Here is a 24,926-nt window from a genome sequence, read left to right on the forward strand (position 1 = left end):
TGAAAAGTGAATGCTAATTTAGAAAAATTATGCATGTTGAAGGTTTCACACTTTAAACTGGGAACATTCAGATTTTTATTAAAAGCAGTAAAGCAGATCCAAAACAAATTCGAAATACTGTCTAATGTATCTTGGAGGACTGTATTTTGCCTATATAGAGAATGCTCTTTACCCAATATGGTAAAATGTTCTTCAAGTGTAATGGGAACAGGATCAAAACACAACTATTTGAATACGAGATCTATGAGGCATAGCATTGTCAAAGTTTATTGAAATCCCCATTGCTTTTCACTATAGGTATTATTTCATTAAAACATATACACAGACATCACAATTATATTCACACCACAGTTACTTTATTATGACAGTCAGCTGCTAAGGTAACAGCTGAGAGGAGAGCTCATTTGACTTTTTCCACTTACAGAAAATAGTGCAGAGGTCTTATCTCACCAGAAAACATAACAGCTGCATCTGCTTTGAAACAATGAATGACTCATTTCTCTCTAACACATAAGATCTTAAAGGTCTAATGACTCAGACACAGAAGCTATTAGTGTGCTATTTATGTGCATCGTATCTCAAATAAGTGCTCTAGCCACAAAATAAACAAACAAAACCCAAAAAAACCCCAACCAAACCGAACCAAAAACCCCCAAACAAAACAAAACAAAACAAAACACAAAAAAAAAAAAAAAACCAAAACCCAACACAACAATTTTATGGAGCTATCTGGATTATAATTAAGTACCTGGAATGATATATGCTGAACATTTAACAAAATTATGAGACACAGAAATTAATATTTGGAACAGTATTGCTTTTTTGTTACAGCTACCAGAAACAAGAGCACTGCTGCGATGACACAGCCATTACACCTAGATACAAGAAAGTTCTGCAGATAATGGCATTTCTATGTTGCACAACACTGAACAAATTATGGTTGTCTCCATATATATAGGAAGAGGGGGCTTCTTTTTCTGACATACTTCCAGGTGGTGGCTGGTTCTGGCAGCCAATCACAGCAGTGTGTAAACACATGGGTCATCAAAAAGGAGGGCAGGGGTGGAGAGGGGCTGCCTGCCATTAAACAGTGTCTGAAACACCATGGTAGACTCTGCATTGTTGCATTGTTAGAGGGGCTTCCTGCTCTGACAACCTGCTAGAAAAAGCAGGATGAGATGGGCTGGTCCTGCCAATCACATTCCTGAAAACACCTTGGGGTACAAGTGTGTCAACACCCTCAGTCAGCCAATCTCAACTCAGCAGAAAATGTGGGGTCTGAGATCTTACATCATGGCAGCTGAAATAAAATGGCAGCTGAAATAAAATGGCAGCTGCCGTGCATGTAATGGAGAGGGTGTTCCAGGTCCTTATACCCTATATCAGAGAGGAGGCACTTCTCCAGTCCTTACAACATGTGACCAGAGGAAGAGTGGGATTTCTGAGGCTTCTGGAACACAGTTCTTTAAGTTCTTTGAGTGGCTGCAGGAGGTGGGGCTTCCAGCAGCAGCTGGGGCCATGCCCCTCCTAGTATTAGATATTGGTTGTCCTCCCACAGAAGCAATGTAATAAATACAAAGCCTTTACACATACAAGGATTTTGTATAATCTTTATGATATATCCTGAGGGCATATAATCTAGCATCTGCCTGCTCTTCATCTTTGTCATCTTCTTTCTCTGCTACTCTGGTATTTTTAAATTATCTTCTACAGATCTCACAAGCCTAGCAAGGACTGAGAGTCCTCCCTGGCGAAGGAACAAATATAAGCCAATCTAAATCAGGTCATTACTTCCCAGAGTCCCTGGAGCGTGAATCCATCCTTTAGCTTTTCTATTGCAAGTCCCAGTTCTTCTGAAAAAACAGGCTCCCGATCATGTTGCTTTTGGAATGCACAAGATATAAGAGAAAATCAAATAAAGCAGAAGGTATTTTTAAATTTTATTCTCCCATTTTAACAATATGAATTTGATAGTATGAAAAATATATATTCTTACCTTGTTTTCATCAGCAAAGTAAGCCTGTAAAACAAAAGGAAAAAAAAATCACCAAAACACCAAAAAAAGTCTAAAAACTGATCTGTTTCTTGGGGTCAAAATTCTAATTTTCTTCAACAAACCAGTCTGTATGGGTCTGTTTGGTTTATTTTGTAAAGAAAATTACAGGCTTTTTTCTATGCTGGAATAGTTTACAAAACAGTTCTAACTGGAGTTGATGGTTGTGTTACATTTCATTAAATACCAAGCTTTGAATTTTCCATCATAATAAAGATTTTTTTAATGGTGCAATTTTCTTATTACATTTATTACATTGACAAATACTTCATACGGAAAAAAATGTTAATATGAAGACAAAATGACAGCACTATAGCATTTTTGGCCTCACATGCAGCAGCATTTAGTATTCAAATTCCAAAACTACCTTAAAATGGATTAATAATATAAAAACTCAGTTAATATCATACTCAGTCTAAGAAATCAACATGGAAATACCAAACTCCACTCTCAGGCAGAGATCTAGCAAAGAGATACAATCTTTCCCATTCTGTGTGTGTGGAAAGTAAAACTCAAGGTCTTCAGGAAATCAGATCTCTGAAAACATTCACAGTTCTTGAAGTCTCCCGAGAATCAAGTTCTAGATCTTCACATTTATCAAAAAAAGCCTGATCTCGCTTTAGTTGTCCCTATAGACTGGCAAGGGGCAGCAGAGAAAGCATACTCCTGCTCAACAGTCTCTCAAGCTACACAAGACTCAACAGAACAGCATTACAGTCATCAAGGGTTGTGGAATATTGGTGTGAAGCCAATTCTTGGGTTCCAGATGATTTGTCTCCTAGAGCAACCACTTTCTAATAATTTACAGCTTCTGGTTTTTGTTTTACAATATGCAAAGCACAGTTCTTTAGGTGACAGAGGCACCAACAGAGCAGACAGAATCTGCCTTTAAGGAAAAGGTAGGTCTTCACCCATGCTCAAGACCAAATAAAAATGTGCAAAAATGAAAGAAAAAAGGCCAAAAGTGAGGAAAAAGGAGGAAAAGGAAGAGGTAAGAGCTTATCTGCATCAGTAAATGATAGCAAAAGAAAAGGTGGAAATAAGATTGGTGCTAGCATTGCTAATTTACCAAATTTCAGAGGATGAATTAAGAAAGCATGTCAATGGTCACTGTGTCAAGGCTAGTATTTTAAAACATGTGCAGTCTGCCTGTCCAGTCAATCATGCAGTCAGGTGTTACTGGGTTGCACAGTAAACACGGAAATTCCTAGAAAGAAGGTCATCAAATAACCTAAAGCTTTTATAAGTACAAAATTATTGCAGCCTTTCTAAAAATCTTTCAAGTTTGAATCTTAGAAGGATGTGGTGCACACAGGTAAATCCCATCTACTAACCTGCTCCAGGAGAAGGAATAGTTTCAATACATTTTATATTATACTTCTAATTTCAAGATATTCATGATATTAATGTGTTGAGAAACTACATACAACTATTACTTTAAATACTTACTATCTGGCTATTTATTTTCAGTAACAGTTTGATCTTAAGTTAAAAATCCACAGAGAATAAATTCCTGCAGGAATTAAAATTTTGAGTAAAAGATGTGTAGGTGTGTTTTAAATATAGAAAGTTCAGTTGTAGCTTATGTTTAACAGAGGATTACAACTCAACATTGTTTACAATTGAATAACCAAAACAGAATTATTTTTCAGTTTTCAGGGGAGCAACTTACCACAAAAGCATCGGTATATTCATCAGATTCTATTTCCACATCATCTTGAACCTGCTCCACAGTTAGGTCTTCAAGAGGTTGAGGCTGCAAATTAAAACACTGAAGTAAGCAGATCCATATCTAACATAGTTAATATATTTTTATTACTCTTATTAACACAATAGTGTATCTAATTTAAAGTAAATTAGTGGGGTACCTTTTCTTCCATTTCATAATCCACTCCAAATATAGGGTTGGCTGAATAAACTCTGTGAAGTGAATTAATTTCTTTCACTGACTCCTGTAGCTTCTCCACAGGGTCTATTTTAAAACCAAGAACATATCCTCCACTCTACATAACAGAGAAAAAGGAAGACATAATATTAATTTTTTTTATTATTTAAGTAACTTTTTCCCCTTGATAGGGATTTGCAGTTTAAAGACAGCAAATTTCAGTTTGCTGGTATAACATTATGTATATTTTGATATTATCTTTTCTGCTGAAGTAATGGGTGAAATAAGAACAATTACAATGTTTCTCTACAAGGTAAATTAGCTTTTAACTATTAGTCTATTATCTAAATGGGGAACAAACTTACACAGAAAACCAAAAGCAAACAATGGTGGGAGAAATTCAGAAGGGATAATAATGATTTTTTTTCTAGCTACTCAGCAAATGAGTCTGCTAGATCTTGATGCTGACATTCAAGAAGTGTTCAGATACAGTAAATTAAGTGAGCTGAGCATAAAAACCCCCAAACCCACCATTAAAAGCATTTGTTATTGAGGTCAAATTGAAGAAAAATAATCTTGTCTCTTACAGCAAAACAGATACACAAGTGAGAAAGATTAAAAATAACAATCTTAATTAAATATAGAAGTAATTAACACTCAAAGATAATCTGTCAGAAGATGCTGTTTTTCACAGTTATTTTACTTTATTTCAACTATTCATGCTGGTCTACTGCTGCTTCACTGAAGAGAAACTATAACTCACAACAGCCACAACCTTATCATACAAACATTTTAAGCAGTGCAAAGAGGACTTTTTTAAAGCTATGTTCAAAAGGCCACACAGAAGGAACACTCTTAAGTATCTTATAAAGAGTCCTGTCACATTTCAGAATTGGAGAACTACTCTGTATAAAAATGTAACCAATGAAAAAAGGCTATGAAAGCTTCTTACCTGCTGAGAACTCTCTATGACAAGTGCCAAGCCAAACTTTGAGTCTCTTATTTTTATGGAACGCTAATGGTAAAAAGGTAAAAACTGTTAACAGTTTTACAATTACTTGATAAGAATCTGCTTTATCTTTTTTTTTCTATTTTTATTTACACTGTACTAATTACAATTACTGGTTCTGGAGGATTGGCTACTAGCATTCCCTCCCATTTACCATTACAAATCTGAATCCTTGAACCTCATTGGAAAGTTTTTATTGAAGTAGTAACAGTGTTAACAGTTCATTTCTAAACATCAAGTTCACAGATCATTAATCCCACTGTATGTAGGTGAAGCATCATAGTTAATAATTTGAAAATTGGAAATACAAGCCATTTTCAACGTCTGTAGCTGACCATGAAACTCCCCAGTTAATCTGGACAGGAAAAAAAAAAATCTACTTCATGGCTGATACTGATAAGACAAAATTCCTCCTTGACCATGGGACATGAAATACTGATTTTGTTGAGTTGGGAGTTTTAACTGAAAGCTTGAACTTATACCATCTAATTTTGAAAAATAGTTGTTTTGAGATACTTACAATTTGTAGATATGGTATGCTGACATTAAAGCTGTCGTTCATATTTGCATGCCAAACTATTCTCACATTAGTGATAAAAAATGTTCCCAAATTTCCCTGTGAAAGAAGATGTATGTTAGAGCTCCTTTGAAGCACAGAGCCTTTGTCCAAACATGATGATTACTGCTGTCCATTTAAACACAAGCAAGGTACAGCTTCACATTTAATTCAATAAAAGCCTGAAATTCCCACCAAAAACAGTCAAAATGCTTCTGTTGATTGCAAGGAATCAAGACCCAATCTTTAAAGGATACAGCACACTAGTGGTGAAAATAGCTGGGAGTACCCATTACTTCAGCATAGCAGGATCAAAATCACACCACAGCAGACCTCATGGGAGTACATGAAACATCTGAGAGTGTTCTTAACTGTACAGATCTGGAATTGGCCTATAGTCTAAGTCTAATGGCATGTGGGTTAAACTTAGGCAATTGTGGAGATGTGTGCCAAGTGAATGCAGAGTAAAGAACCTTTTAGCTTGTCAGAGGGATCCTATTTCCATTTTGAACTAAAAATGGACAGACAGAAATAACAGCTCCCGTTTTGTTTCATGGCTCTGGGAAATACTTGCAACTAGTGCCCTGTAAAATAATAGGAATGTTTTCTATTTTTCCCATATTTTAAGACATAGATTCCAATATTTTTAATTTCCAGTAATCAAAAGACAATATTGCCTTACAGTGATGTCAAAACTGCATGTAAACATATACATATTCAGCAGAGCCCTTTGGAAACAACAGGATTGTCTTCCAGGATGATACAGAACTTCAGACCCTCAAATATATGTTTTTAACAGGCACTGTATATCCAGTTCCTTGCATATTAGCCAGGTCATGTAGACTTGAGGTTGCCAAAAACATGCCTGTGTATTGAGTAGTGAATATGTGGGATCAGCTTCTCTGCATGAATCAGCTGATGAATTGAGGTAATTCCTCTGAGGTTACAAAACTCTAGTAGTATGACTACTAGACAAAAGCCAAAACATTTTAACTTTGCTATAGTCTACATAGTCTCATTTGTCACTATACCTGGTCACTTGATAAATTCCAAACTCCATTGATTTTATCATATATTTGTTCCTGTGGTAATAATCTGAGCTGCTTGTTTTGAATCAATGCACTTCTCAGCTTCAGATCACGATACATTTTAGAAGTTTCATAAGCTCTGCAAAAAATGAAAAATACTTCATGAAGTTATCTTTAAACTTAACAGTTGGGTTTTTTTGACATCTGCTTTGATCTTCTGTGTTGTTAATTTGTAATGCTATTCTTTATTTTCCTTAAAATAGTCATCTCCTGACCTCTACTTCAAAGCATGTTTTCTGGGTCCCATATTACACACAGTATAGACATCAACAATCCTTTATTTTTCAGTGCTGATTAAATCATAAACATTCAGCATCTATGTCTGTTAGCATTTCATCAATGATGATCAATGACTGGTACTAATACACATTGATTTTCATTATGCACAGTTGTCTATGAATTTGTGATTGTTCCCTCTCTTCTTTCCAGAGATTGTGTTCTCCTCTTTTGGGGAAGTTTTCTGAGTGTTAAATATTGACAGTTATATATGGAGTCCAGAGCAGCAGTAATCCCACAGACCTGATTCACTGAATTCTGTAAATGAACAAGCACTATTTTCAGTATGCTACCTGTGTACAGCAATAACTGAAGTGAAGAGTCTGGGGCTCCCAGGGACAACATTGGTAAATATGAACTCAAATCGTGTATTGTTACATTTAGTCAATATATATAGAGCTTCTGTCTGCCCTCGTAATTTCTGCAAGGAAAAAAAAAGAAATTTAACATTTTTACAATATAGTAGCTTGACTGTACAGGCAGCAAATAATCTTGATGTGTTTTCTAAATTCTTGCTTTAAACGGCGTATTTGAAGGTGTCTGATTTTACCACTGGTCGACCTGCTGCTGTTCTCAATGGCACTTTTTGGTTTTTTGAGAAACTAGCAGTTTCATCATCAGTAGAACTAGTAAAGTCTGCTTGCTACACATTCACCCTATCATGACTGAAAGAGTATTTTTGGCTTTGTTAACACGTGGCTGCCCACCTACCTACATAATCTCCCTGACAGTTCTTCAAGTCAAACAAATGGCTTCACAGTTGTATGTAGTCCAGGCTACGTATAGGAGACCTTTCTTGCACAAAATTAGGGCTTGTCTAGACCTTTGTTAAATTTAGATTCAATGAGCCAACACATGCTTGTCTTATCTGGAGGGCAGAACAATCACAAAACTGAAATTACCTGAGTTTTACTACCGTAGAAAACTCACTAAAAACACACTCCTACAGAACTAATGCAACTTTTAAAACTAAACTTCCATTACTATTCTGTTACTGTTCTTGCAAGTAAACTTTCAGATTATTGTTAATATAGTGCAATAACTATAAACAATGAATTACAGCTTCTTTTAATATTTTAAGTAGTTTCAAAACTTACCGAGTTGGCAGTTCTTGTAGTTATATTTATGATGCAATTGTAACCAACAGCTAAATGCAAGTGGAGAAAAAAGAAAAAATAGTTTGGAGAACAAGAAAAAATAATAGTAAAAATTACAAGTATAATACTGAATTTTGTAGCACAGCTTTGGTGCTGTTTGTGAGAATTACATATGGTGGTTAACAGCCCTGCAACTGATAGCAGGTAGTAGCAGGGACAGGTTCTAATATAAATTTAAAAATTATTTAAAACAGAACTAAGCTCAGTTATGGCAGCAGTTATGTAGATAAGCATATTCAGGTTTTACAGAATTAATACCTATGGAAATACCAAGAAAAGAGTATTTCCTATGTTGCATATGAGAAAGTTTCTAAAACTAGAAGAAAAACTAATAGCCAAAAATGGTATCAAATGTTTTTGGGGTTTTTTTGCCTATACATTCACTTAATTTAGGAAACAATGCATTATCGTGAAAACTAGAGAGTATTTTAAACTCTAAAAGCTGTAAGGGTTAGACTTCCTTGAGCTTCTTCTGAACTGCTTCATGTTTCTTTGTGATCTCCTCTAAAAAGGGGAATAAAAGGAATAAAAACTATCAGACAATGCAGAATGTGAATAAACAGGTGGCAACACGAGGAACAAGTAGAGCAAAGTGTGAAGAAACTCAAACTTGTGATTCTTTCTACAAAAAATAACTAATCCCATATAGGATAAATGAAAAACATGTCTGAAGTACTCTTCAACTTATATTCTGAGAAATTAACATTGAATATTAATAATTTTATATGATTATAACTGTTCCTATGTTACAAATAGATTCATCACTAACAGTTTATTTCAGAGCAAAAGAATTGTACTTTACTATTCTGTACAAGATTTGCTTCTGTTTAACAGGAGATGATACTTACACAGATTGACTCTGGGCAATGACAATGAGCGCCAAATAATCCGCAAATTTGTCACAAGCAGTCTACCTGGAAATGAAGAGTGTAGATATTTTAAATTGAAGCAACTTCCATTAAATGAAGTGTTCCATTCTCTGGTACACATTTATCTCTAGTTTTGAAATACCAGAATATTCCTTTTCCTTGATAAGAAAAAGAAGAAAAGCACAGGACACCCTAGCAGAAAAATATCATTAAACACCTTTTTTGAAAGCTTGGAGAGAAAAATCCAGAAAATGAAACAACTTCTAATACATACCAGCATTCCTCAAAACTAAGCTAAGAACAGTTACTGTTTTCAGATCCATCTGCCTGTGGTAAAAATGCGGAGACACAATCAGTGCAGAACTGCTCTGGGGGAGGAGAAGGGGAAGGCAGTGTTAACTGTTGCAGCTGTCTTTGTGAATAACTTCACCCCTCTATGTCACATGCAAATTTCTTTGATTCTGTACCCTGTACAGCAGCACAACCAGCCCCAGGAAGTGTCATCTCAGCACACTGGCAGCTTCATGGCCTTCTACATGAGATATATATATTTTCTTTACTGATTCAGTTTAAACCAGGTTAGGAAAGCTAAGCGTTGAACAGGATTGCAGCAAAAGAACACCATAAGTTTATAAATGAATCACGCTTACAAGACTTTCAATTCTAAACAAATTCTGAGACAAGATTATCACCTTCCTGTAAATTTGAGTAAGAGATCCCGTTAGAAAATACTTCATGGGAAGAAAGAACTGTGAAACAGCCAGGATCTATTTTCTGCAACAGACCACTGACAGCAAGTTCAATGGAAACCAGAGAGGGTGTTCATGAATCTACACAGGTTAAGTTATTAGAAAGTTTACAATTTCACTGAGTATGCAGTTACCTCTGTCACCATTGTTTCCTTTGGTATCTTCAACAGATTCTAAGCAGTCTATAAGGACCTCTCCAGATCTCATTTTCATTTGTCTAAAAGAAAAAAAAAAAGGCAGAAAAAGTTACCTAAAGAAAAATAGATTAGATTTATCCTCCAAAAGAAGGCCATTTCTATTTCTTCACTTTCCCTGCTCCTTTTTTTTTCACTTAGTGCATAATACAATGAAAAATACACATATGCATGCAAATTAATGTTATATACTAGCAATTGCCATCACTACACCTGGCATGTGAAAAATATTAATACTTTTTAAATTAAATCATAACAGTAAAAAAAAAAAAATGTGTAACAAGTGTGACTAAGCAAACTACACCCCAAAATAGAAAGTATGTGAAAATTAGAGGGAAAAGCAAAAAAGTTGCATTCACACAGGGGACTTGAGCATCTCCCCTATGAAGAGAGACTGAGATCCCTGGGGCTGTTTAGTCTTGAGAAGAAAAGACTGAGAGGGGAATTGATCAATATCTATAAATACCTGAGGGGTGGGTGTCAAATGGAGGGGGCCAGGCTCTTTTCGGTGGTTCACAGTGATATAGGACAAGGAACAATGGGTTCAAAACTAGAAGATTTCACCTCAACATGAGGAGAAACTTCTTTACAGTGAGGGTAAAAGAGCAATGGAAAAGGCTCCCCAGGGGGGGTGTGGGGTCTCCTTCTCTGGAGACTTTCAAAACCCACCTGGATGCATTCTTGTGTGGACTACCCTAAGTGATCCTGCTCTGGCACAGGGGTTGGACCTGATGACCTCTTGAGGTCCCTTCCAACCTCTGATATACTGTGATACTGTAATACATAATTTTTAGTTTATAGTTTGTTGCCTCTTGCTGTACTTCTATTGCACAAGGAGTGGAGCCAGACTTGGGAAAGAATAGGTGCCAGCAAAAGAAATACCAGTTTGTATATCAATACATGAAATGCTCTGCTAAATTTTCCATAAAGGGTGTCATTTTGCTTTTTGGGGATTTTGTATTGTGGTTGATTTAGGTCATCTAATCCCTTAAATAGTGAGATGTAGTATTATAGATGCAGTATTTTAATTATATTGTGTAAAGCTGCCAAAACCCTTCAGTGTATCGGCATGACAGAATAAAATGTATAATTGGGAGAGGAATTGACAGATTCACAGATTGCACTGGGTTGGAAGGGACTGAAGATCAGGAGTGATTCACTAGGTGTGGACTCAGCAATGCATCACAGAACAGCATAAAAGATATTAGGCAGGAGGCTGCAAGAAGAGTAACAAGACCATTAAAGAAAATCTGTGTGCAGGCTTTGTCTACATGACAATTCCACAAGAAAATATGACATAACTGCTTAAGCATCCAAGATAGCATTTTATGTTTCTAAAATTACCGCAGGAGACAAGCCTGAGGGATAAGGGATGTTGTCAATAGTCACCTGAGCAGGAGGGAGATGAAGCCTGATAGCACACTTTCAGCGCCCCCCACCTTCCCTCAATCGCCACCAAACAGCTGCTAATTTGTGTCTGCGCGAGGACGTGACGACCCTCGGCGGCCGCAAAGTCACTGCCCATTTTCGTCAGCTCAGGCTGCCAACACCACGGCTACGACACCGAGTCCTTATTGCTAGTAACTGGTGTCATCACCTCAGACAAAACACCTTAAGTTTGTTTTACTTCTCAGCGCCAGGAGGGAAAAACAAACAAACAAAACACCCCACAGTCCTCCAGTGGGCGACTTTTTTTTGTTGGTGGTGGTTGGGGTTTGTTGTTTTTATTTTGGGGGGGCTAGGTTGTTTTGAGTATATTGGAAAACCGTTACTAGACTTCAGCCATCGAAACGCCCCCCGCCAGCCCCGGCCTGAGTCTCAAGGGCCGCCTAAACCTGCTAAGAGAACACGCTTCCCGCGACCAGCGCCGCAACACTGGGAAAGCTCCCAGTATGCACCGCTAATGGCGGCCGCGCTCAGCCTACTGAAAGACAGCATTTAGCCTGCTGACAGAGGCAGCACGGCTCCGAGCGCCCTGCTGTAAGGGGAGGCAGAGTATCGACACTCACTGCGGGGAGATGTCAAAGCGGACATCCCTGTCCTCCCACAGCACGTCCAGCACCGCGCTCATGGCTCCCTCCGGCGAGTCCGCGTGCCGCTGTGGCAACGGGGGCGGTGTCTCGCGCTCTCACAGCGACTGGGCGTGGCTGCGGCTCTGCGCGCGGGGCCGCCCGTTCTCCCGCCTGTCCTACGGCGCCCCGGCTCGGCTGAAGGGCGGCAGTGAGTGGTGCTGCGCGTATGTGTCGATGGGGCAGGTTGTGCCTTGTGGCCGCTCCAGAAGCGTGTTGCCGCCAAAGGCCTTACGTTTGTGAACGCCTTGTGAGGGAGAACGGAGTACTCCGAGTGTTGGAACGTGTCGTTGCAGCTTTTCCTCGTCTTAGTTTTGTGGGTTACAAGGTAATACCTGTATTGCCTTGGACAGTCGTTAAGCTAAACCCGTGTACAGTCGGTAAACCCAAAACTGTGAAACCTTTGCTTACGGGGTAAAGCAGTGTTAAGTTCTATGCTTTGGTGTGGCTTTTGATTTTGGTGTTTGTTGCTTGGTTGGGTGGGGGTTTTGTTTGTTGTTGTTTTGGTGTTTTGTTGGTTTTTGTTGTTGACGGGACGTATCATAAGAAATTTGGACTAACTTGAAATAATTGCAGCATCCATACTCAAATAAAAAGATACACCAACTACGCATCATAGGAGGAAACTTTGGCAGTTCTTTCCCTGCAGCTCGTCCCAGAATTGGAATCCGTTGCAACCCACCAGGATGTTGATGTGGACTCAATTAAGTCAAAAATACTGTCGGTACTGTCCTTCCTGCCTCTCCTTCCACCCCATTGTAGCAGGTGTTTGGCTTGAGGAAAAATTCCACTTTTTATTGATATACTGAACTTACCATTTGTTCACGAGAAAAAAAACAAACACAAAACCAACCAAAAACGGTCATTGAGTACCTGAGATATTCTGCCCTGTTAAGGGCTAAGTCAGAAGCCCAATTATATGATCAGGAGCACAGTGAGTGTAATTTAGCTGTGAGGCAAGTTTTCAATGCTGTAAAAGTACCATTATCCATTCTGTGTCCTGGCAGTAAAACCAGAAATGTTTTATTAGAAACAAGCTTTTAAGTATGTAAGTCGAGTAATAGGAAATACATCAGATACAGGGAGACAGAAATATAAAAAGCAATATGGCAGGGAACAGTGGTAAAGAATAAATTCCATGCTGTGTTTGATGTTCTGAACATAAGCTTAAAAAGCTTTTTAAGAAAGAGATTAATATACTGAAATGCATTTAAATATTAGACTTGGCTTTCAGAAGAGAAGCACATCAAGGACCACTTCAGACATGAACAAGCCTAATTTAGTGATGCCAGCTATCGGTATATAAATCTGTGGATGTGCTTTAACTACTTTTATCATGTATCTTGCTAGCTAGGGAAACTGGGGAAAGTTCACAGGAAAAAGGACTAAACAAACTATGATGTGGCTGGGCATGGTGAGTAGCTGAACCACCTTCCTGTGACCCAGAAAGCACATTGGCCACAAGCTGATAATTTTCTGTATTTATCTGTACTTAGTAGTACTTTACATGCAATTTGGAAATTGATATTTTATTGAAATACTAAAATAGGATTTGTGGGAACACTTTTGCTTAAAAGAAGTGAAGTCTTCATTGCAGAAGCCATGTCTAGCATCAGATTTCTGAAACAGAGAAAAGAAATTAAAAATTAAATGAAAAGTTTAATGATTATTTTCCAAAGCCACACATATAATTTAAAATTAGGTATAGCTAGTGAGTGTACCATGGTAGTATGTAAAGATGTAGGTAAAGAAAGGACAATTACTATGGCAAGTGCTGTACTGATCTCACTATACCTTAGTAAAAGCGGAATGTTGTATTCTTGATGCTGCTGAAAAAATATTTATTACATAAGGACTACATTATGCAATATATGCAAAAAGTATTAAAGTGAGCTTGCAGAGGTAGCCAAATTTTCAATTAGTGAGCATTTGACTTCATAATGTTAACATTCTTTAAATGAGTAGGTTTGGGTTTATATACCATGCTGTATACTTGGGAACAAGCCCAAACAATCAATAGCTTCAACTTGCTCATTATTAATGTAGAGAAAAATTCCTACCTCCAGAAAAAAATACACAAGCCTCTCTACATTCCTCTTCACTGTCAAAGCGGTTTGCATTTCCATCGCAGCCACCATACCAAAACTGAGCACAAGCATTTGCTTGTTCATCATAATACCATTTTATGAGATAAACATGGCATGGCCCTTGATCCAGCCTTAACTTGCACTGGAGGGCCAGGATACTTACTAGAGTAAAGAAAAAAAAGGAATAAAACAATTCAGAGACAGAATAACAGTCATGCCCATGTTTGCATTTCTCTCTTCTGTTGCTCCCATCATAATACACTCCCAAATGATGAACAGAATACATATGGACATTTCATATGAAATGGATCAGTTCTCTGAGCAGTCAGGTAATTACTTGCTTTCAAATGACTAAACATTGGGTTTTTTTCCCTATTTTTCTCCTCTGAAGGAGAAATTTCTTTTTCCTGTCCCATTCTGAAATCACTATTTTCCCTGTCTTTAATGAAGCCTTTCATTTCCATAGCCCCTTCTTGACTGACAAATAACCTGCTCGCTGGCCCCCCTTAACTAACACAATGTTCTCTTTCTGATGCCATTTGTGATCTCTGTCATAAGTTATAGCTGACTTCGTGAAGCAGAGGTATTTGGAATTTGGGAAGACAAGAACTGCAACTAAATCTGTTGTAAAATCCTAAAATGGATTCTATTCCACAGTACGGGCTCACAAAATCTTTAGAGAGTGGAACAAACGTACTCTGATTTAAAGCCTGATGAAAATTTAGTATCAGGATAAGAGGGAACAAAATGAAAACCTAGTTCTGATCTATAACCTGATCTTGGTGTGAGATCTGCAGTTGCAAAAGATGATGTCATCACTTTATGTGATGATGGTGATGGTTTCAATGGCAATAATGGTACTACAGCTACAGCTGAAAGGAAACAGAAGGAGACATTTATTTTTTGATCAGCCCCAAAATCAGTCAAAGAAATGAATGAGGATTAAAATACCTCTGGTGTCCACTGTTTGTAAGGATGACTGCTCCACCTCTTCTTGTTCCTCTTCATTTACCACCACAGGAGGTCCTTTAGTCTGAAATAAGCATTTGATTTTCTTTGCTTTTCAGATCTTGTGAAGTATCTCAGAGTGAACAAGCCCTTCATCACTTAGATGCTTTCAAATGATTCTTCTTTCCCATTTACCCTGACTTAAGTGTTAAGAATCAGGATTCTAACCTCACCTGGTTGGTTTACCTTGAGGATTTTCAGTCCTAAACCTGGGATATATATAATTTTTAACTCTATAGAATTTTATTTACAAATGGACTGTATTTGAATTTAATTACTGTTCTTGAGCTTAATTCGTTACAGTGCAATTGCATTTTAGTAATGTTATGTTTTATGCTGTGGCACAAATATTACTGTATTAAGTACAAAAATAATAATCCTTGTAACAATATCAGGAATAAATTGTAGGCATTAGATAAATGCCTGGATGTGACATCAGAACTCTTACTTGGAACAACCAAGGGGCTATTACAGTGTGTCCTATAGAAAATTAGGGGGAATGTTACATATTACATCAGGCAACAGAGAAGGAAGGATAGAGGTATAGGTATAAAACAACTTCAGCACATTAAAGCCTGCTGAATTTTCATACCAGAGCTAATTGTTGAGGAAGATCACCAAGACTCAGAGGACTTTCTATTGTAGATACTCCAGGTATCTCTACTGAAAGTGGCTGTCTGTTAACATTGTTATTCTGAAGTATGTAATGTAAAGAACTTGAAGATACTGAATGGAAAGATGATCCACTTATGCTTGCCCCATTTCTATTATGGTTGTATATTAAGGTACCATGTTCATCTTCACAAAACTGGTTGACTAATTTGGACTCCAGATCTGTTTAAAAAAAGAAGTAAAAAACTCATACTGAGGAATTCACCGCTTTTTAAAAAATTTGGATTATTTATACATGTAAATAATGCACGTGTACTCCAGTACTCCTTTGGATTACGTATATGCATCTAAGAAGGTTATTCCAGGCTCTCTGGACCATGGCTTCTATTTGTTACAAATTTGCCAGCCTGTAAATTCTCTACATGTCACAAAATACAATGAATTCACCTAAAGTTGTTCATCTGAGCTTAGTCCCAACTACTAGTTGGGGGTGGGAAAGTAACTGCTTACATTGCCCATGCAAGTAACCCAGTGAAAATGAGTTATTTCCTGATGGAAGTGAATAACTGGATTTATAGTGCATGAGTCCTTAGCTTCCAAAGTTAGTTTAAGCAGCTGTTTTCCTATGCTGTAGGTGACATTCCCTGTTGGTGTCATGAATCATTGCCCTATAATGGTGACTGGGTAAAAGAAGGGATCTTTGCACCTTGTAACCCAAATCAGCATCAAAACAATAGATCTTCAAAGACAATGCCTTCTCTTCCCCCCCCTCCCCCCCCCTTTTCTGGGAAGCATCAGCTATCATGCAGAATAAAACTGCAATGAACGCACCTGGTAAGGTATTAAAGTCATCAACAAGACACATGTGTTCTTTGTCTGGATCAGAAGCAATCAGATTTAGTTCATGTACAAACTCAAGTTGTGTTGGATCTGAAGTATTTACAATTCCTATAGCATACATTTCAATGTTTGCTGCATGAGCCTCTTGAACGACAGTATCTAGTCGTACAGCTTCTCTCTTGTTGGCTTGGCCATCTGTTAGCACAATAGCTACTTTCCGCACTCCTGTTCGAGCACCAAAAAATCCTTCCTGGGTTGCCTTATGGATAGCAGTTGCTGTGTAAGTGCCTTCTCCCATGTACTGCATTTTTCTAATTGCTTGCTTAACACCCCGTTGAGTTGTATACTTGTTGAGGCCAAATTCTAGCTGAACTTCTAAACTGTATAACACAAGGCCAATTCTGGTAGCATTTCTACCTACAGTTATTCTGTCCACTAAAGCAGTTACAAAGTCTTTGATAATCTCAAAATTTTCTGGTCCCACACTCTCGGAGCTGTCAATCACAAATACAAGCTCCATAGGAATTTCCTTACATTTAGTATCACAACCTGCAAAGAAAAAAAGAAAAAAAAAACACCAAAAAACCCCACCAAAAAACCAACAAAATAGATCATGATGACTTGACTTGGTATGCTTTGGAAAAGGAGAAGAATGTAAATGTAATGAAGAAAAATAGAATCTGGAATTCTTGAGTACTTACCACATATCTCTTTAATTAACTTAATTATATCTTCTCTCTGGATATGAAAAAATCAAATTAAAAATATTTTACAATTGGGCTCTTTTAGATGAGATATGATATTGACAGTACCTAAGATTTTAGTTAGAATGAATATCTATGTCCTACAGGAACTTTAAAAAAAAAATCTCACTTTTTAACTTCCAATCTTGACCTTCCAAGCTTAGAATGAGTCTCACATCTTGCAATATACTATTTTATATGGCATGTAAGAATCACTAACTTTACAACACAGAAGACACCTGTCTAAAACAATTAACTACTGTTTTGTAAAGAATGTTTTGTGGTGATGTGGTTCTCAAGAAAACATAAAACCTAATTATATTTTAGGATATGAATAATATGGATATCCCTTTAAAATGTTTTGGGAGTGGAGAAACAGATCCAACTTCAGGAAGCATTTTGCTCGTAGTGAACTGGCATATGACAGAGAGTGTCAACACAGAGTGAAATCGGGACCTGTAAATTCTAGTGTGCCTGGCACTCCCAGCTTTCAGCAGACAGGAAAAAAAAAAAAAGAAAAGGTGCTGCCTTCAGAGCTGTTTAGAAAAGTGAGAGCTGCTGTGACATGCAAATAAAGAGTTTCTCATTATTGGAGCAATCATTACATTTTTTGAAGTGCATGACATTTGGCAGTGAGTCAGTCTTCTAAATACAAGATTTTGCTACAGCTGCTCAGCTTCCAACATAAAGCTCAGTAGTATTTATATACTCACTGACATGCTTCACTGAATTTGGGTCTAGGCTTACCAGAAGTATAATTAAGTTTATAGCATGCCAGACCGTGACAGGTTTGAAGACCTTTGCTCTTTGGAGTCTTAGGAAAAAAAAAACACTTTCCTGCAAGAGGTACCCACCTGAGTCATCTAATACTAACTGTGAAAGAACATGTAGCAGAAAAATACCTAAAATCACCAGGAACTTTAAATTCCATTTCAGAAGTCAAACTTCTGTGTGGTTTCCTATTATGTTATTACTGAGACCACTTCAAGTTAGAAAGCTCTTTCCAAAATAATTAACATAGGACACAATTCATCTGATAGTATTTTGTATTGTTTATATCTTGCCATAATGGGATTTAAATAATGGAATTTTCTTACTGTCAGGCCTTGTTCTCCCTTTGGTCCAGTTTTGCCCTGTAACAGTGATTGTTAATTAAGCTACTGCAATTAGGTAATAACCTTCAGAATACGACTTCATCAATACCATTATTAGAATAATATTTGGCCATTAACTTTGGCTAGAAAAAAGTAGTGTTCTTATGATACTACCTTGTGCATGCAGTATCTACAACCTTCTAAGATGGTGAGGTTTTTATGGAAATTGGATGACCTCACATCTCCCACTGTATCACTGATTATCAATTTACATTACAAAGGGAGAATCTGCAAAGCTCTCCTGTCTACCATGTTGTGTTTGTTTCCTTTCTCAGGAGATTGTATACCTGCCTGATACCCTAGAATGATCAGAATTTTGCTTCATCACATGTGAGTTGAATAGGGCTACTGTAAGGGCAAGAACGGCAGTGGTGTTTATGTATCCCTACTTAATGTATACAAATGTCAGAATAGAGGGGATTGCATTTTGCTTTCCAGCTTTTGGGGACCTGCCTATCAGCAAAAGTTACCATTTTTTCTCCCTTCACCTGTTCATCAGCTTTGAGGGAAAATCTGAACTACAGTTGGTAGCCATAGAATCCTATTGCATAGTTTTGTCTTAAAATAAGGCAATTGCCTTTCACTGCCTTAAGAAAGAAACCATGTATGTGGAAGTGGGGTGTTCACCATGGAAGTGTCTTCTTTATGCTTTTAAAGGTTTTCACAGTTTCAGTTTCTTAAGTATTTCAGATTATATGTAGTTAAATAGCAAGAAGAACGCAATACCCAGCTTCACTTTTAAGCAGTTTAAGAAAACAGACATGATAAACCTGAGTTACTTACAGGTTCTCCAGATAAACCAGGGTTACCCACATCACCCTTTTCTCCTTTTTTCCCCTTTTCACCTGTAGCTCCTCGATCTCCCTTTAAAACCATGTTGGTAAGCAAACAGAAAGTGTAGGTCAGCTTTTATTACACTTTTAGCCTTTCTAGCTGCCTTCATCAAATTCACCTTCAGCTTCTGACATGAGCTAGAAATCTTTTAGAGGTGTTTAAATCAAGTAGTATTTGTGAATTTCATTAATAACTTGTATTATTGGCTAAGTATTTTTATGGGAACATAGCAGTTTGAACAATGAACCGTCTGAAGTACATGCAGACAGGAGTTTCATGGGATACTGGCAGATGATGATGATGTATATGTCTGAGAAAATAAGATAACAGTAGGAAAATTGAGGGGAAACACAAGCATGGTTGGAATGAATAGTTGGAATATAATTTTGAGAATCATTTTGGCCTATTACAGGAGTTTGGGATAGCAAACGTGATTTAGTACCTGCCTGTTTGATCCTTAGTAGGCTATGAGACTTCATACAGCCTTTTTGAGCTGATGTGATGACTTCCAAAAACTGATTCCAACCTACATTTCTCTTTTTCTTAACATTGATGTAGTCCCCAAGTTTTGCATAGTGGATGAGTAAAAGAAAGGCAATTACATTAAATCGAATATCTATATTTCTTCTAATTACATTAGAAGATAAGCCTCACATGACATTAAAAAAAGGCACAACGAAAGAGATGCTTCTATCAAATATTTAAATGATCATGTGAATGACCAAGATTTTCCCAGATCCCTAATTCTCTTTTCACAGAATTTACATGCCTTCAGGGAGAGTTGGCTGCAATGAGCATTTTCAGTAAGTGGGCTTGGTCTAGGACATTATCTCTGATTTAGGTATCATACCTTCTGTCCCAAAAGCCCTTCTCCAGCAGGGCCTCGTGGTCCTGGCAATCCTTGAATTCCTTGTTCCCCCTAATGATAATTCAAGTAGTGATATTAATCCTTTGTAGGAATTAATCATGCATTAGTTTTAAGTGTTCCAAGAGAAAGTATTTCAAACTGCACAAGTGTCTTGAGGCACTTAAGACAGTGTCGTAGCTAGCTTATATTTATCAAGATCTTTTTTTAGTATGTCTGCTCTAAAGATATATAATATTGAAAATAGCGTGATCATATTGGTTCTAATTCTCCTTTCCTTCTTTACATCCCATTTTATTCCTTCTCATTCCTCCTTTCTTAATTATATCTTTAGAATCTCTCTCATCTGATTTATGCCTTGAGTATAAGTATATATTACAGGAAAATTAATATTATACATTCAGGATGGAAACTCTTTCTCTGCCATAATTCACATAACTACTATCATTGTGAGCATGAGAGCTGGGGAAGAGGGAATGGTGTTTCAAATTTTGTAAGGCTATCTTTCACTGATAAAAGATACCCCTGTTTCCTCCTCCCTCAATACACACACCTTTGGGCTTGTTGTTTACAGCAGTAAAGACAGAACATTGTAGGTGCTCGTGTTGTTATTCTCATTTTCTAGCCTGAGGCTATCTGCAGGCTCGAAACCAGAACACTCTGATGGTCTGACCCCTCAACACAGGTTAAATATTGAAGACAATGAGTCTTTTTACCTTAACTCCTTGAATACCTTCACCAGGAGGTCCCAGAGAGCCAGGTGGCCCTGGACGTCCTATGGTTCCCTAGAAAGAAACACTGTATATGTTAAATACAATATTCATAATAAAAATGCACAATTAATTGTTATACAACCATGTAACTTCCTGTCTATCCTCTATAAAATTGATGTCTTTTTATAAGTAGTGAGGATAAGATTGCTCTAGCTGACAAAGACTTTTTATCCTATCTCAGATTATTCAAATCCATTTATACTTCAAAGGAGTTTCTCAGGTCTTCATGTTCATGGAACATGAATCACCTTGCTGGTAGAGATACACATCTCATTAAAGGACAGATTGTATTGGTGGGACACCAGTGACTGAATTAAGATTTAAGAGAGGATGATCATTGTTTTATCTTTTATCACCATTCATCTTACACAGTAAAACCTATGTGGTGTTGAAAATAAATGCTGGTTGCTAATTTATAAGCTAGTTTTTAAAAGAATTCTAGAGGAAGTATTTCAGTTCCATATGTTATACATAGGAAGCAATCAAAACCCACACAGTACAATATATTGCTGTTTCAGTATCCCTGCATGAAATTCTCAGTTTCCTCATTTTTAAGGATCCTGTGCTAGTGTGGGACTAGCACTAGCTGCAGAAGTGCTTCACCACTGCTTAGCTCTGGACCTAGCCTTCATGTCAACATGAACTGAACCTCTGGGACCAATATTGTGCAGGTCATACATTGTTATATTGGAAAATCTTTGCACCTTGTTCAGTTTGTTTGTATTTACATTCTGACAGAGCTCTTTTTTATTAATAGACTTTAGTAGGAGCATAAGAGTTTCCAATTTGAGAGGTTTCGTAGCAAAAATTTCTTTACAGTTATTTCCAGTCATGGTGTATATTATAATTACACAAATAATCCTTTTTGCAGGGATTGGTCATCGTATTGGTTATTAGATGATTTACTTTATGCAGTGAAAAAGAGAAATTAATTCCAAAACAACAAAACAGTATGCCTGTAGCTATAACAGTAATATAGGCAAGACATGATAAGCGCTTTCCAGGCCATTAATTCTGACCAATGCTAGGTCTGAAGAAATTTTTGCTGCTAATTAGCAGCTAGCATTTGCAGCAGCTAAATGTTTTGTCACTGATTTTCACTGCCTGATTATCATTCTGTAATTTATCATATGCAATAGTAAAAAGGCCATGGTTTATGGGTGCTCACCAGAAACAATTGTATTTTCTAGAAAATAAAGACACTGTATTCCTTATGTCTTATTTGTTGCCTAGCTGTTTCTAGTGAAGAGTGAAGACAGAGAACACGTAGATGTGTGTGCATCATCACACATTTTTATAGGACTGGGACTTTTTGAGAAGATAGAGAATGGAATCATTTTTAGATGGCTTACTTTTGGTCCTGGTAGGCCTTCTCCTGGGGGACCTGGGCGACCAATTGGTCCTCTACTACCGGGATCACCCTGAAAGTTGATACTTTCAAAAATAAGTAGTGAATACCAAAGTTTGATTAATCTCTAGACTTCCCAACATCTGTTATATTTAAATGAGACAAAGAGAGAAGAATTATTGGACAGAACAGTTCAATTCTAAACAATACTAAGCCATGAATGCTGTAGGCTGGACAAGAAAGTTATTTGGGATAAAGAGTGACTAATGATTTAAAAATATATTAAAGTCCTGCACAGTCAATTATGCAATAGTTATACAGGAATTACAATTCTTATATCATAAAACGGGTCCCAGGCTCCCCAAACAAAAAATAAACCCAAGGTTTTACTTACTGCCTGTCAGCTGAATCAGACTCTATGTTCACATTGACACTCTTCTAGCTTTTTTCCTAGCATTACCTTGAGAGAGATAGGGGTTTGAGGAGACTGGAAAAATATGTATGTCCTTTTAAGAGACATTAAGCATATTTAAATAGCTGTTGTCCATCCTTCAGTTTGCTGTATAATTCCAGTAATCCTTCAATTAGCATCAGAATGAGTTCTCAAATGAATCTTCAAAATTTTCTATGGGATCTTTTATATACTGACAAGTTAAAGCTAGATTAAAAAGGTTTTCTGACTGTGACCCATGGGTAGGAATTGTATCTGCATGGAGTACACAAATGCATTTAGTTGTCTACAAGTTAAGGTCTGTACCTTAGGTCCTGGTAGTCCAATTCCATCTGGGCCTTGTTCACCAGGAATCCCAGGAGGGCCTGGCAAGCCCTGAAATTTTATGCACAGACATAACGTTAATTTAATTTATGGCCATATTGACTACATGCTTTTGTTGACATTAATATGGTAGTGTCTTGAATTCATTGTCTTTTAGTGGGATCACTGTGTTCTACAGTTAGTTAAATTCTACTCTGGTAAGGCAGAAGTGGTGTCAGTGACGTGTGCATGTGTTGCACGTCATGCAGGAATATATGTTTGAAGACAGCAGTCTAATACAAAGATATAGGTGCACAAGCAGTTCTGCATCGGATTGCACAAAAATATCAGGAAGTTTGATAAATAGAACTCCAATTTCCATTTTGGTATTTATTAAGTTGTATTCCTCAATGTGCAATTGCATGCACTTCTACTGTTGTGTTCAGCACAGGTAAATGCTAGTGTACCACCAACTGCCTGACTCTAGTCAGTAATCTTCCTAGGACTTCCTCACTGCGTAGGGTGACATGCTATTGAGCAGACTTGATATGTGAGGTCAGTGCTGCACACTATGTGCAAGGAAGTGAGAGGATGGAGCCTTTTCTCTTTATCCTTTTTCCAGGGATTGGTCATCTCTACCAGTAGACTTCTCTGAAGGGTTGTAAAGTATATCGACCAATTCCTTGCCTTCAACAGCCTGATGGACAGAACTGCTCTTCAGGCTTGCAATTCTGGCTCATTGGACAGTAGTTGTTTTTTTTTAATGGTTCTGGAAGATAGTGTTGCTCTGAGTTCATACCCACGTATATGGATAAAGCTGCTTAGAATCATGGAATCATAGAATATTTAAGGTTAGAAGGGACCTCAAGGATCATCTAGTTCCAACCCCCCTTCCATGGGCAGGGACACCTCATATTAGATCAAGTTGCCCAGAGCCACATCCAGCCTGGCCTTAAAAACCTCCAGGGAGGGGGCTTCTCTTTTCAGGGTCAGTTTTCATGGCTGGCCTGAGGCAAGTTGGCCTTGGTAGCACTTCTGGCCCTTGTGGCACTTTTGGCCTTTGTGACCCCTCATCCTTGCTCACAACCAGTTCCTCCTGCAGAGCCTTGTACCTGTTCTGCAAGGGCACTGTGGGTGGTATGCTTCTTAAAGGAGCACGTTTGCTCCATTTGTATCTTTCGTTTCGTTGGGTAGCTACCTGTTCCCATTGACCCTGCACATGTGAGTTACTACAGTTACTGCAGGAAGGCTGGGGGGTTGCCCCACTAAGAGTCAACTCCTGTTCTTTATTCATAAAGCTCAGTTTGTGAAAGTTATCAATTTCCCTCTCACTATCCTGTTTAGCCAAACTCCATATTCCTATTCAAGAATAAATTTTGCATGATTGAGCAGAAGAGAGTATCCTGCATCAGGATATTGAGGGAACCGATTTAAACACCACAGGAAAAAAAAGAAAAATACCACAGGAAAAATACCACAGGAAAAAGAAGAAAAATACTTACTTGGAATGTGTTACACTGTGTAATCAGGAGGAGTGGAGAAAACGGAAGGTCTTGGACTATTTCAGAGTCACTTTTCTTTTTCTTTCTATGCTGGAGTGCATTTCCACATCTGAGGAGCCTTTTTAGGCTTTTATACCAGAATTTTTTTCCTAGCATGTCAGCTATGGAGGCTAATCATTTTGGTTTAGGATCTATTTATTCCCAACTCACATGAGAAAAATTGTATATATACTTACAGGTGGGCCAGGATATCCATCTCCTTTTGGACCAAAGGGCCCAGGTGGTCCTGGCATACCTCGGTCACCCTGATGAAGGCAGGAAAAACATCTGAGGTGAATCCAAATAGAATTGCTAGCAGGAAATTTTCCATGTAAGTGAAACTTGGCAAATATACTGTAAGCTGATTTCTCTCTCTGCTAATATATTTTACTGTGTGAATGGTTACTGTAGGTTTTTAATCCTGGACTAAAACTGGGATATTTAATACTGCTGAAGATTTAC

General features: G+C 37.6%; 2 protein-coding genes across 2 annotated transcripts in view; both read right to left on the reverse strand.

Annotated features, from left to right (window-relative positions):
- Nucleotides 1-1,779: 1,779 nt before the first annotated feature.
- Nucleotides 1,780-11,907, reverse strand: BBS5 (Bardet-Biedl syndrome 5). Its single transcript, XM_054381290.1, has 12 exons — nt 11,846-11,907; nt 9,777-9,859; nt 8,873-8,938; nt 7,965-8,014; nt 7,161-7,288; nt 6,535-6,670; nt 5,468-5,563; nt 4,891-4,953; nt 3,922-4,056; nt 3,726-3,809; nt 1,997-2,020; nt 1,780-1,881 (listed from the first exon to the last, which is right to left on the reverse strand). The coding sequence occupies exons 1-12, from the start codon at nt 11,905-11,907 to the stop codon at nt 1,780-1,782; spliced, it is 1,029 nt and encodes a 342-aa protein (XP_054237265.1).
- Nucleotides 11,908-13,517: 1,610 nt separating this feature from the next.
- The window catches only part of COL28A1 (collagen type XXVIII alpha 1 chain), a 39,281-nt gene continuing 27,872 nt past the window's right edge, over nt 13,518-24,926 (reverse strand). The window contains 14 exon segments of the mRNA XM_054381224.1: nt 13,518-13,525; nt 13,966-14,154; nt 14,766-14,858; nt 14,944-15,018; nt 15,625-15,834; nt 16,444-17,001; nt 17,154-17,190; nt 18,293-18,328; nt 19,133-19,213; nt 20,034-20,102; nt 20,765-20,833; nt 22,174-22,242; nt 22,927-22,995; nt 24,662-24,730. Of these exon segments, the coding sequence (XP_054237199.1) occupies nt 13,518-13,525; nt 13,966-14,154; nt 14,766-14,858; nt 14,944-15,018; nt 15,625-15,834; nt 16,444-17,001; nt 17,154-17,190; nt 18,293-18,328; nt 19,133-19,213; nt 20,034-20,102; nt 20,765-20,833; nt 22,174-22,242; nt 22,927-22,995; nt 24,662-24,730 (1,632 nt within the window).

The sequence above is a fragment of the Indicator indicator genome, chromosome 5 (genome assembly GCF_027791375.1).
Source record: "Indicator indicator isolate 239-I01 chromosome 5, UM_Iind_1.1, whole genome shotgun sequence".
In the NCBI taxonomy this organism is placed as follows: Eukaryota; Metazoa; Chordata; class Aves; order Piciformes; family Indicatoridae; genus Indicator; species Indicator indicator.

Coding starts and splice junctions, on each gene's coding strand:
- BBS5 (XM_054381290.1), bottom strand. CDS start 11,907: ATGAGCGCGGTGCTGGACGTGCTGTGGGAGGACAGGGATGTCCGCTTT. Junction 8,015..8,872: donor ATTGCCCAGAGTCAATCTGT/GTAAGTATCATC, acceptor ACTTGCATTTAG/CTGTTGGTTACAATTGCATC. Junction 1,882..1,996: donor ACTTTGCTGATGAAAACAAG/GTAAGAATATAT, acceptor GCATTCCAAAAG/CAACATGATCGGGAGCCTGT.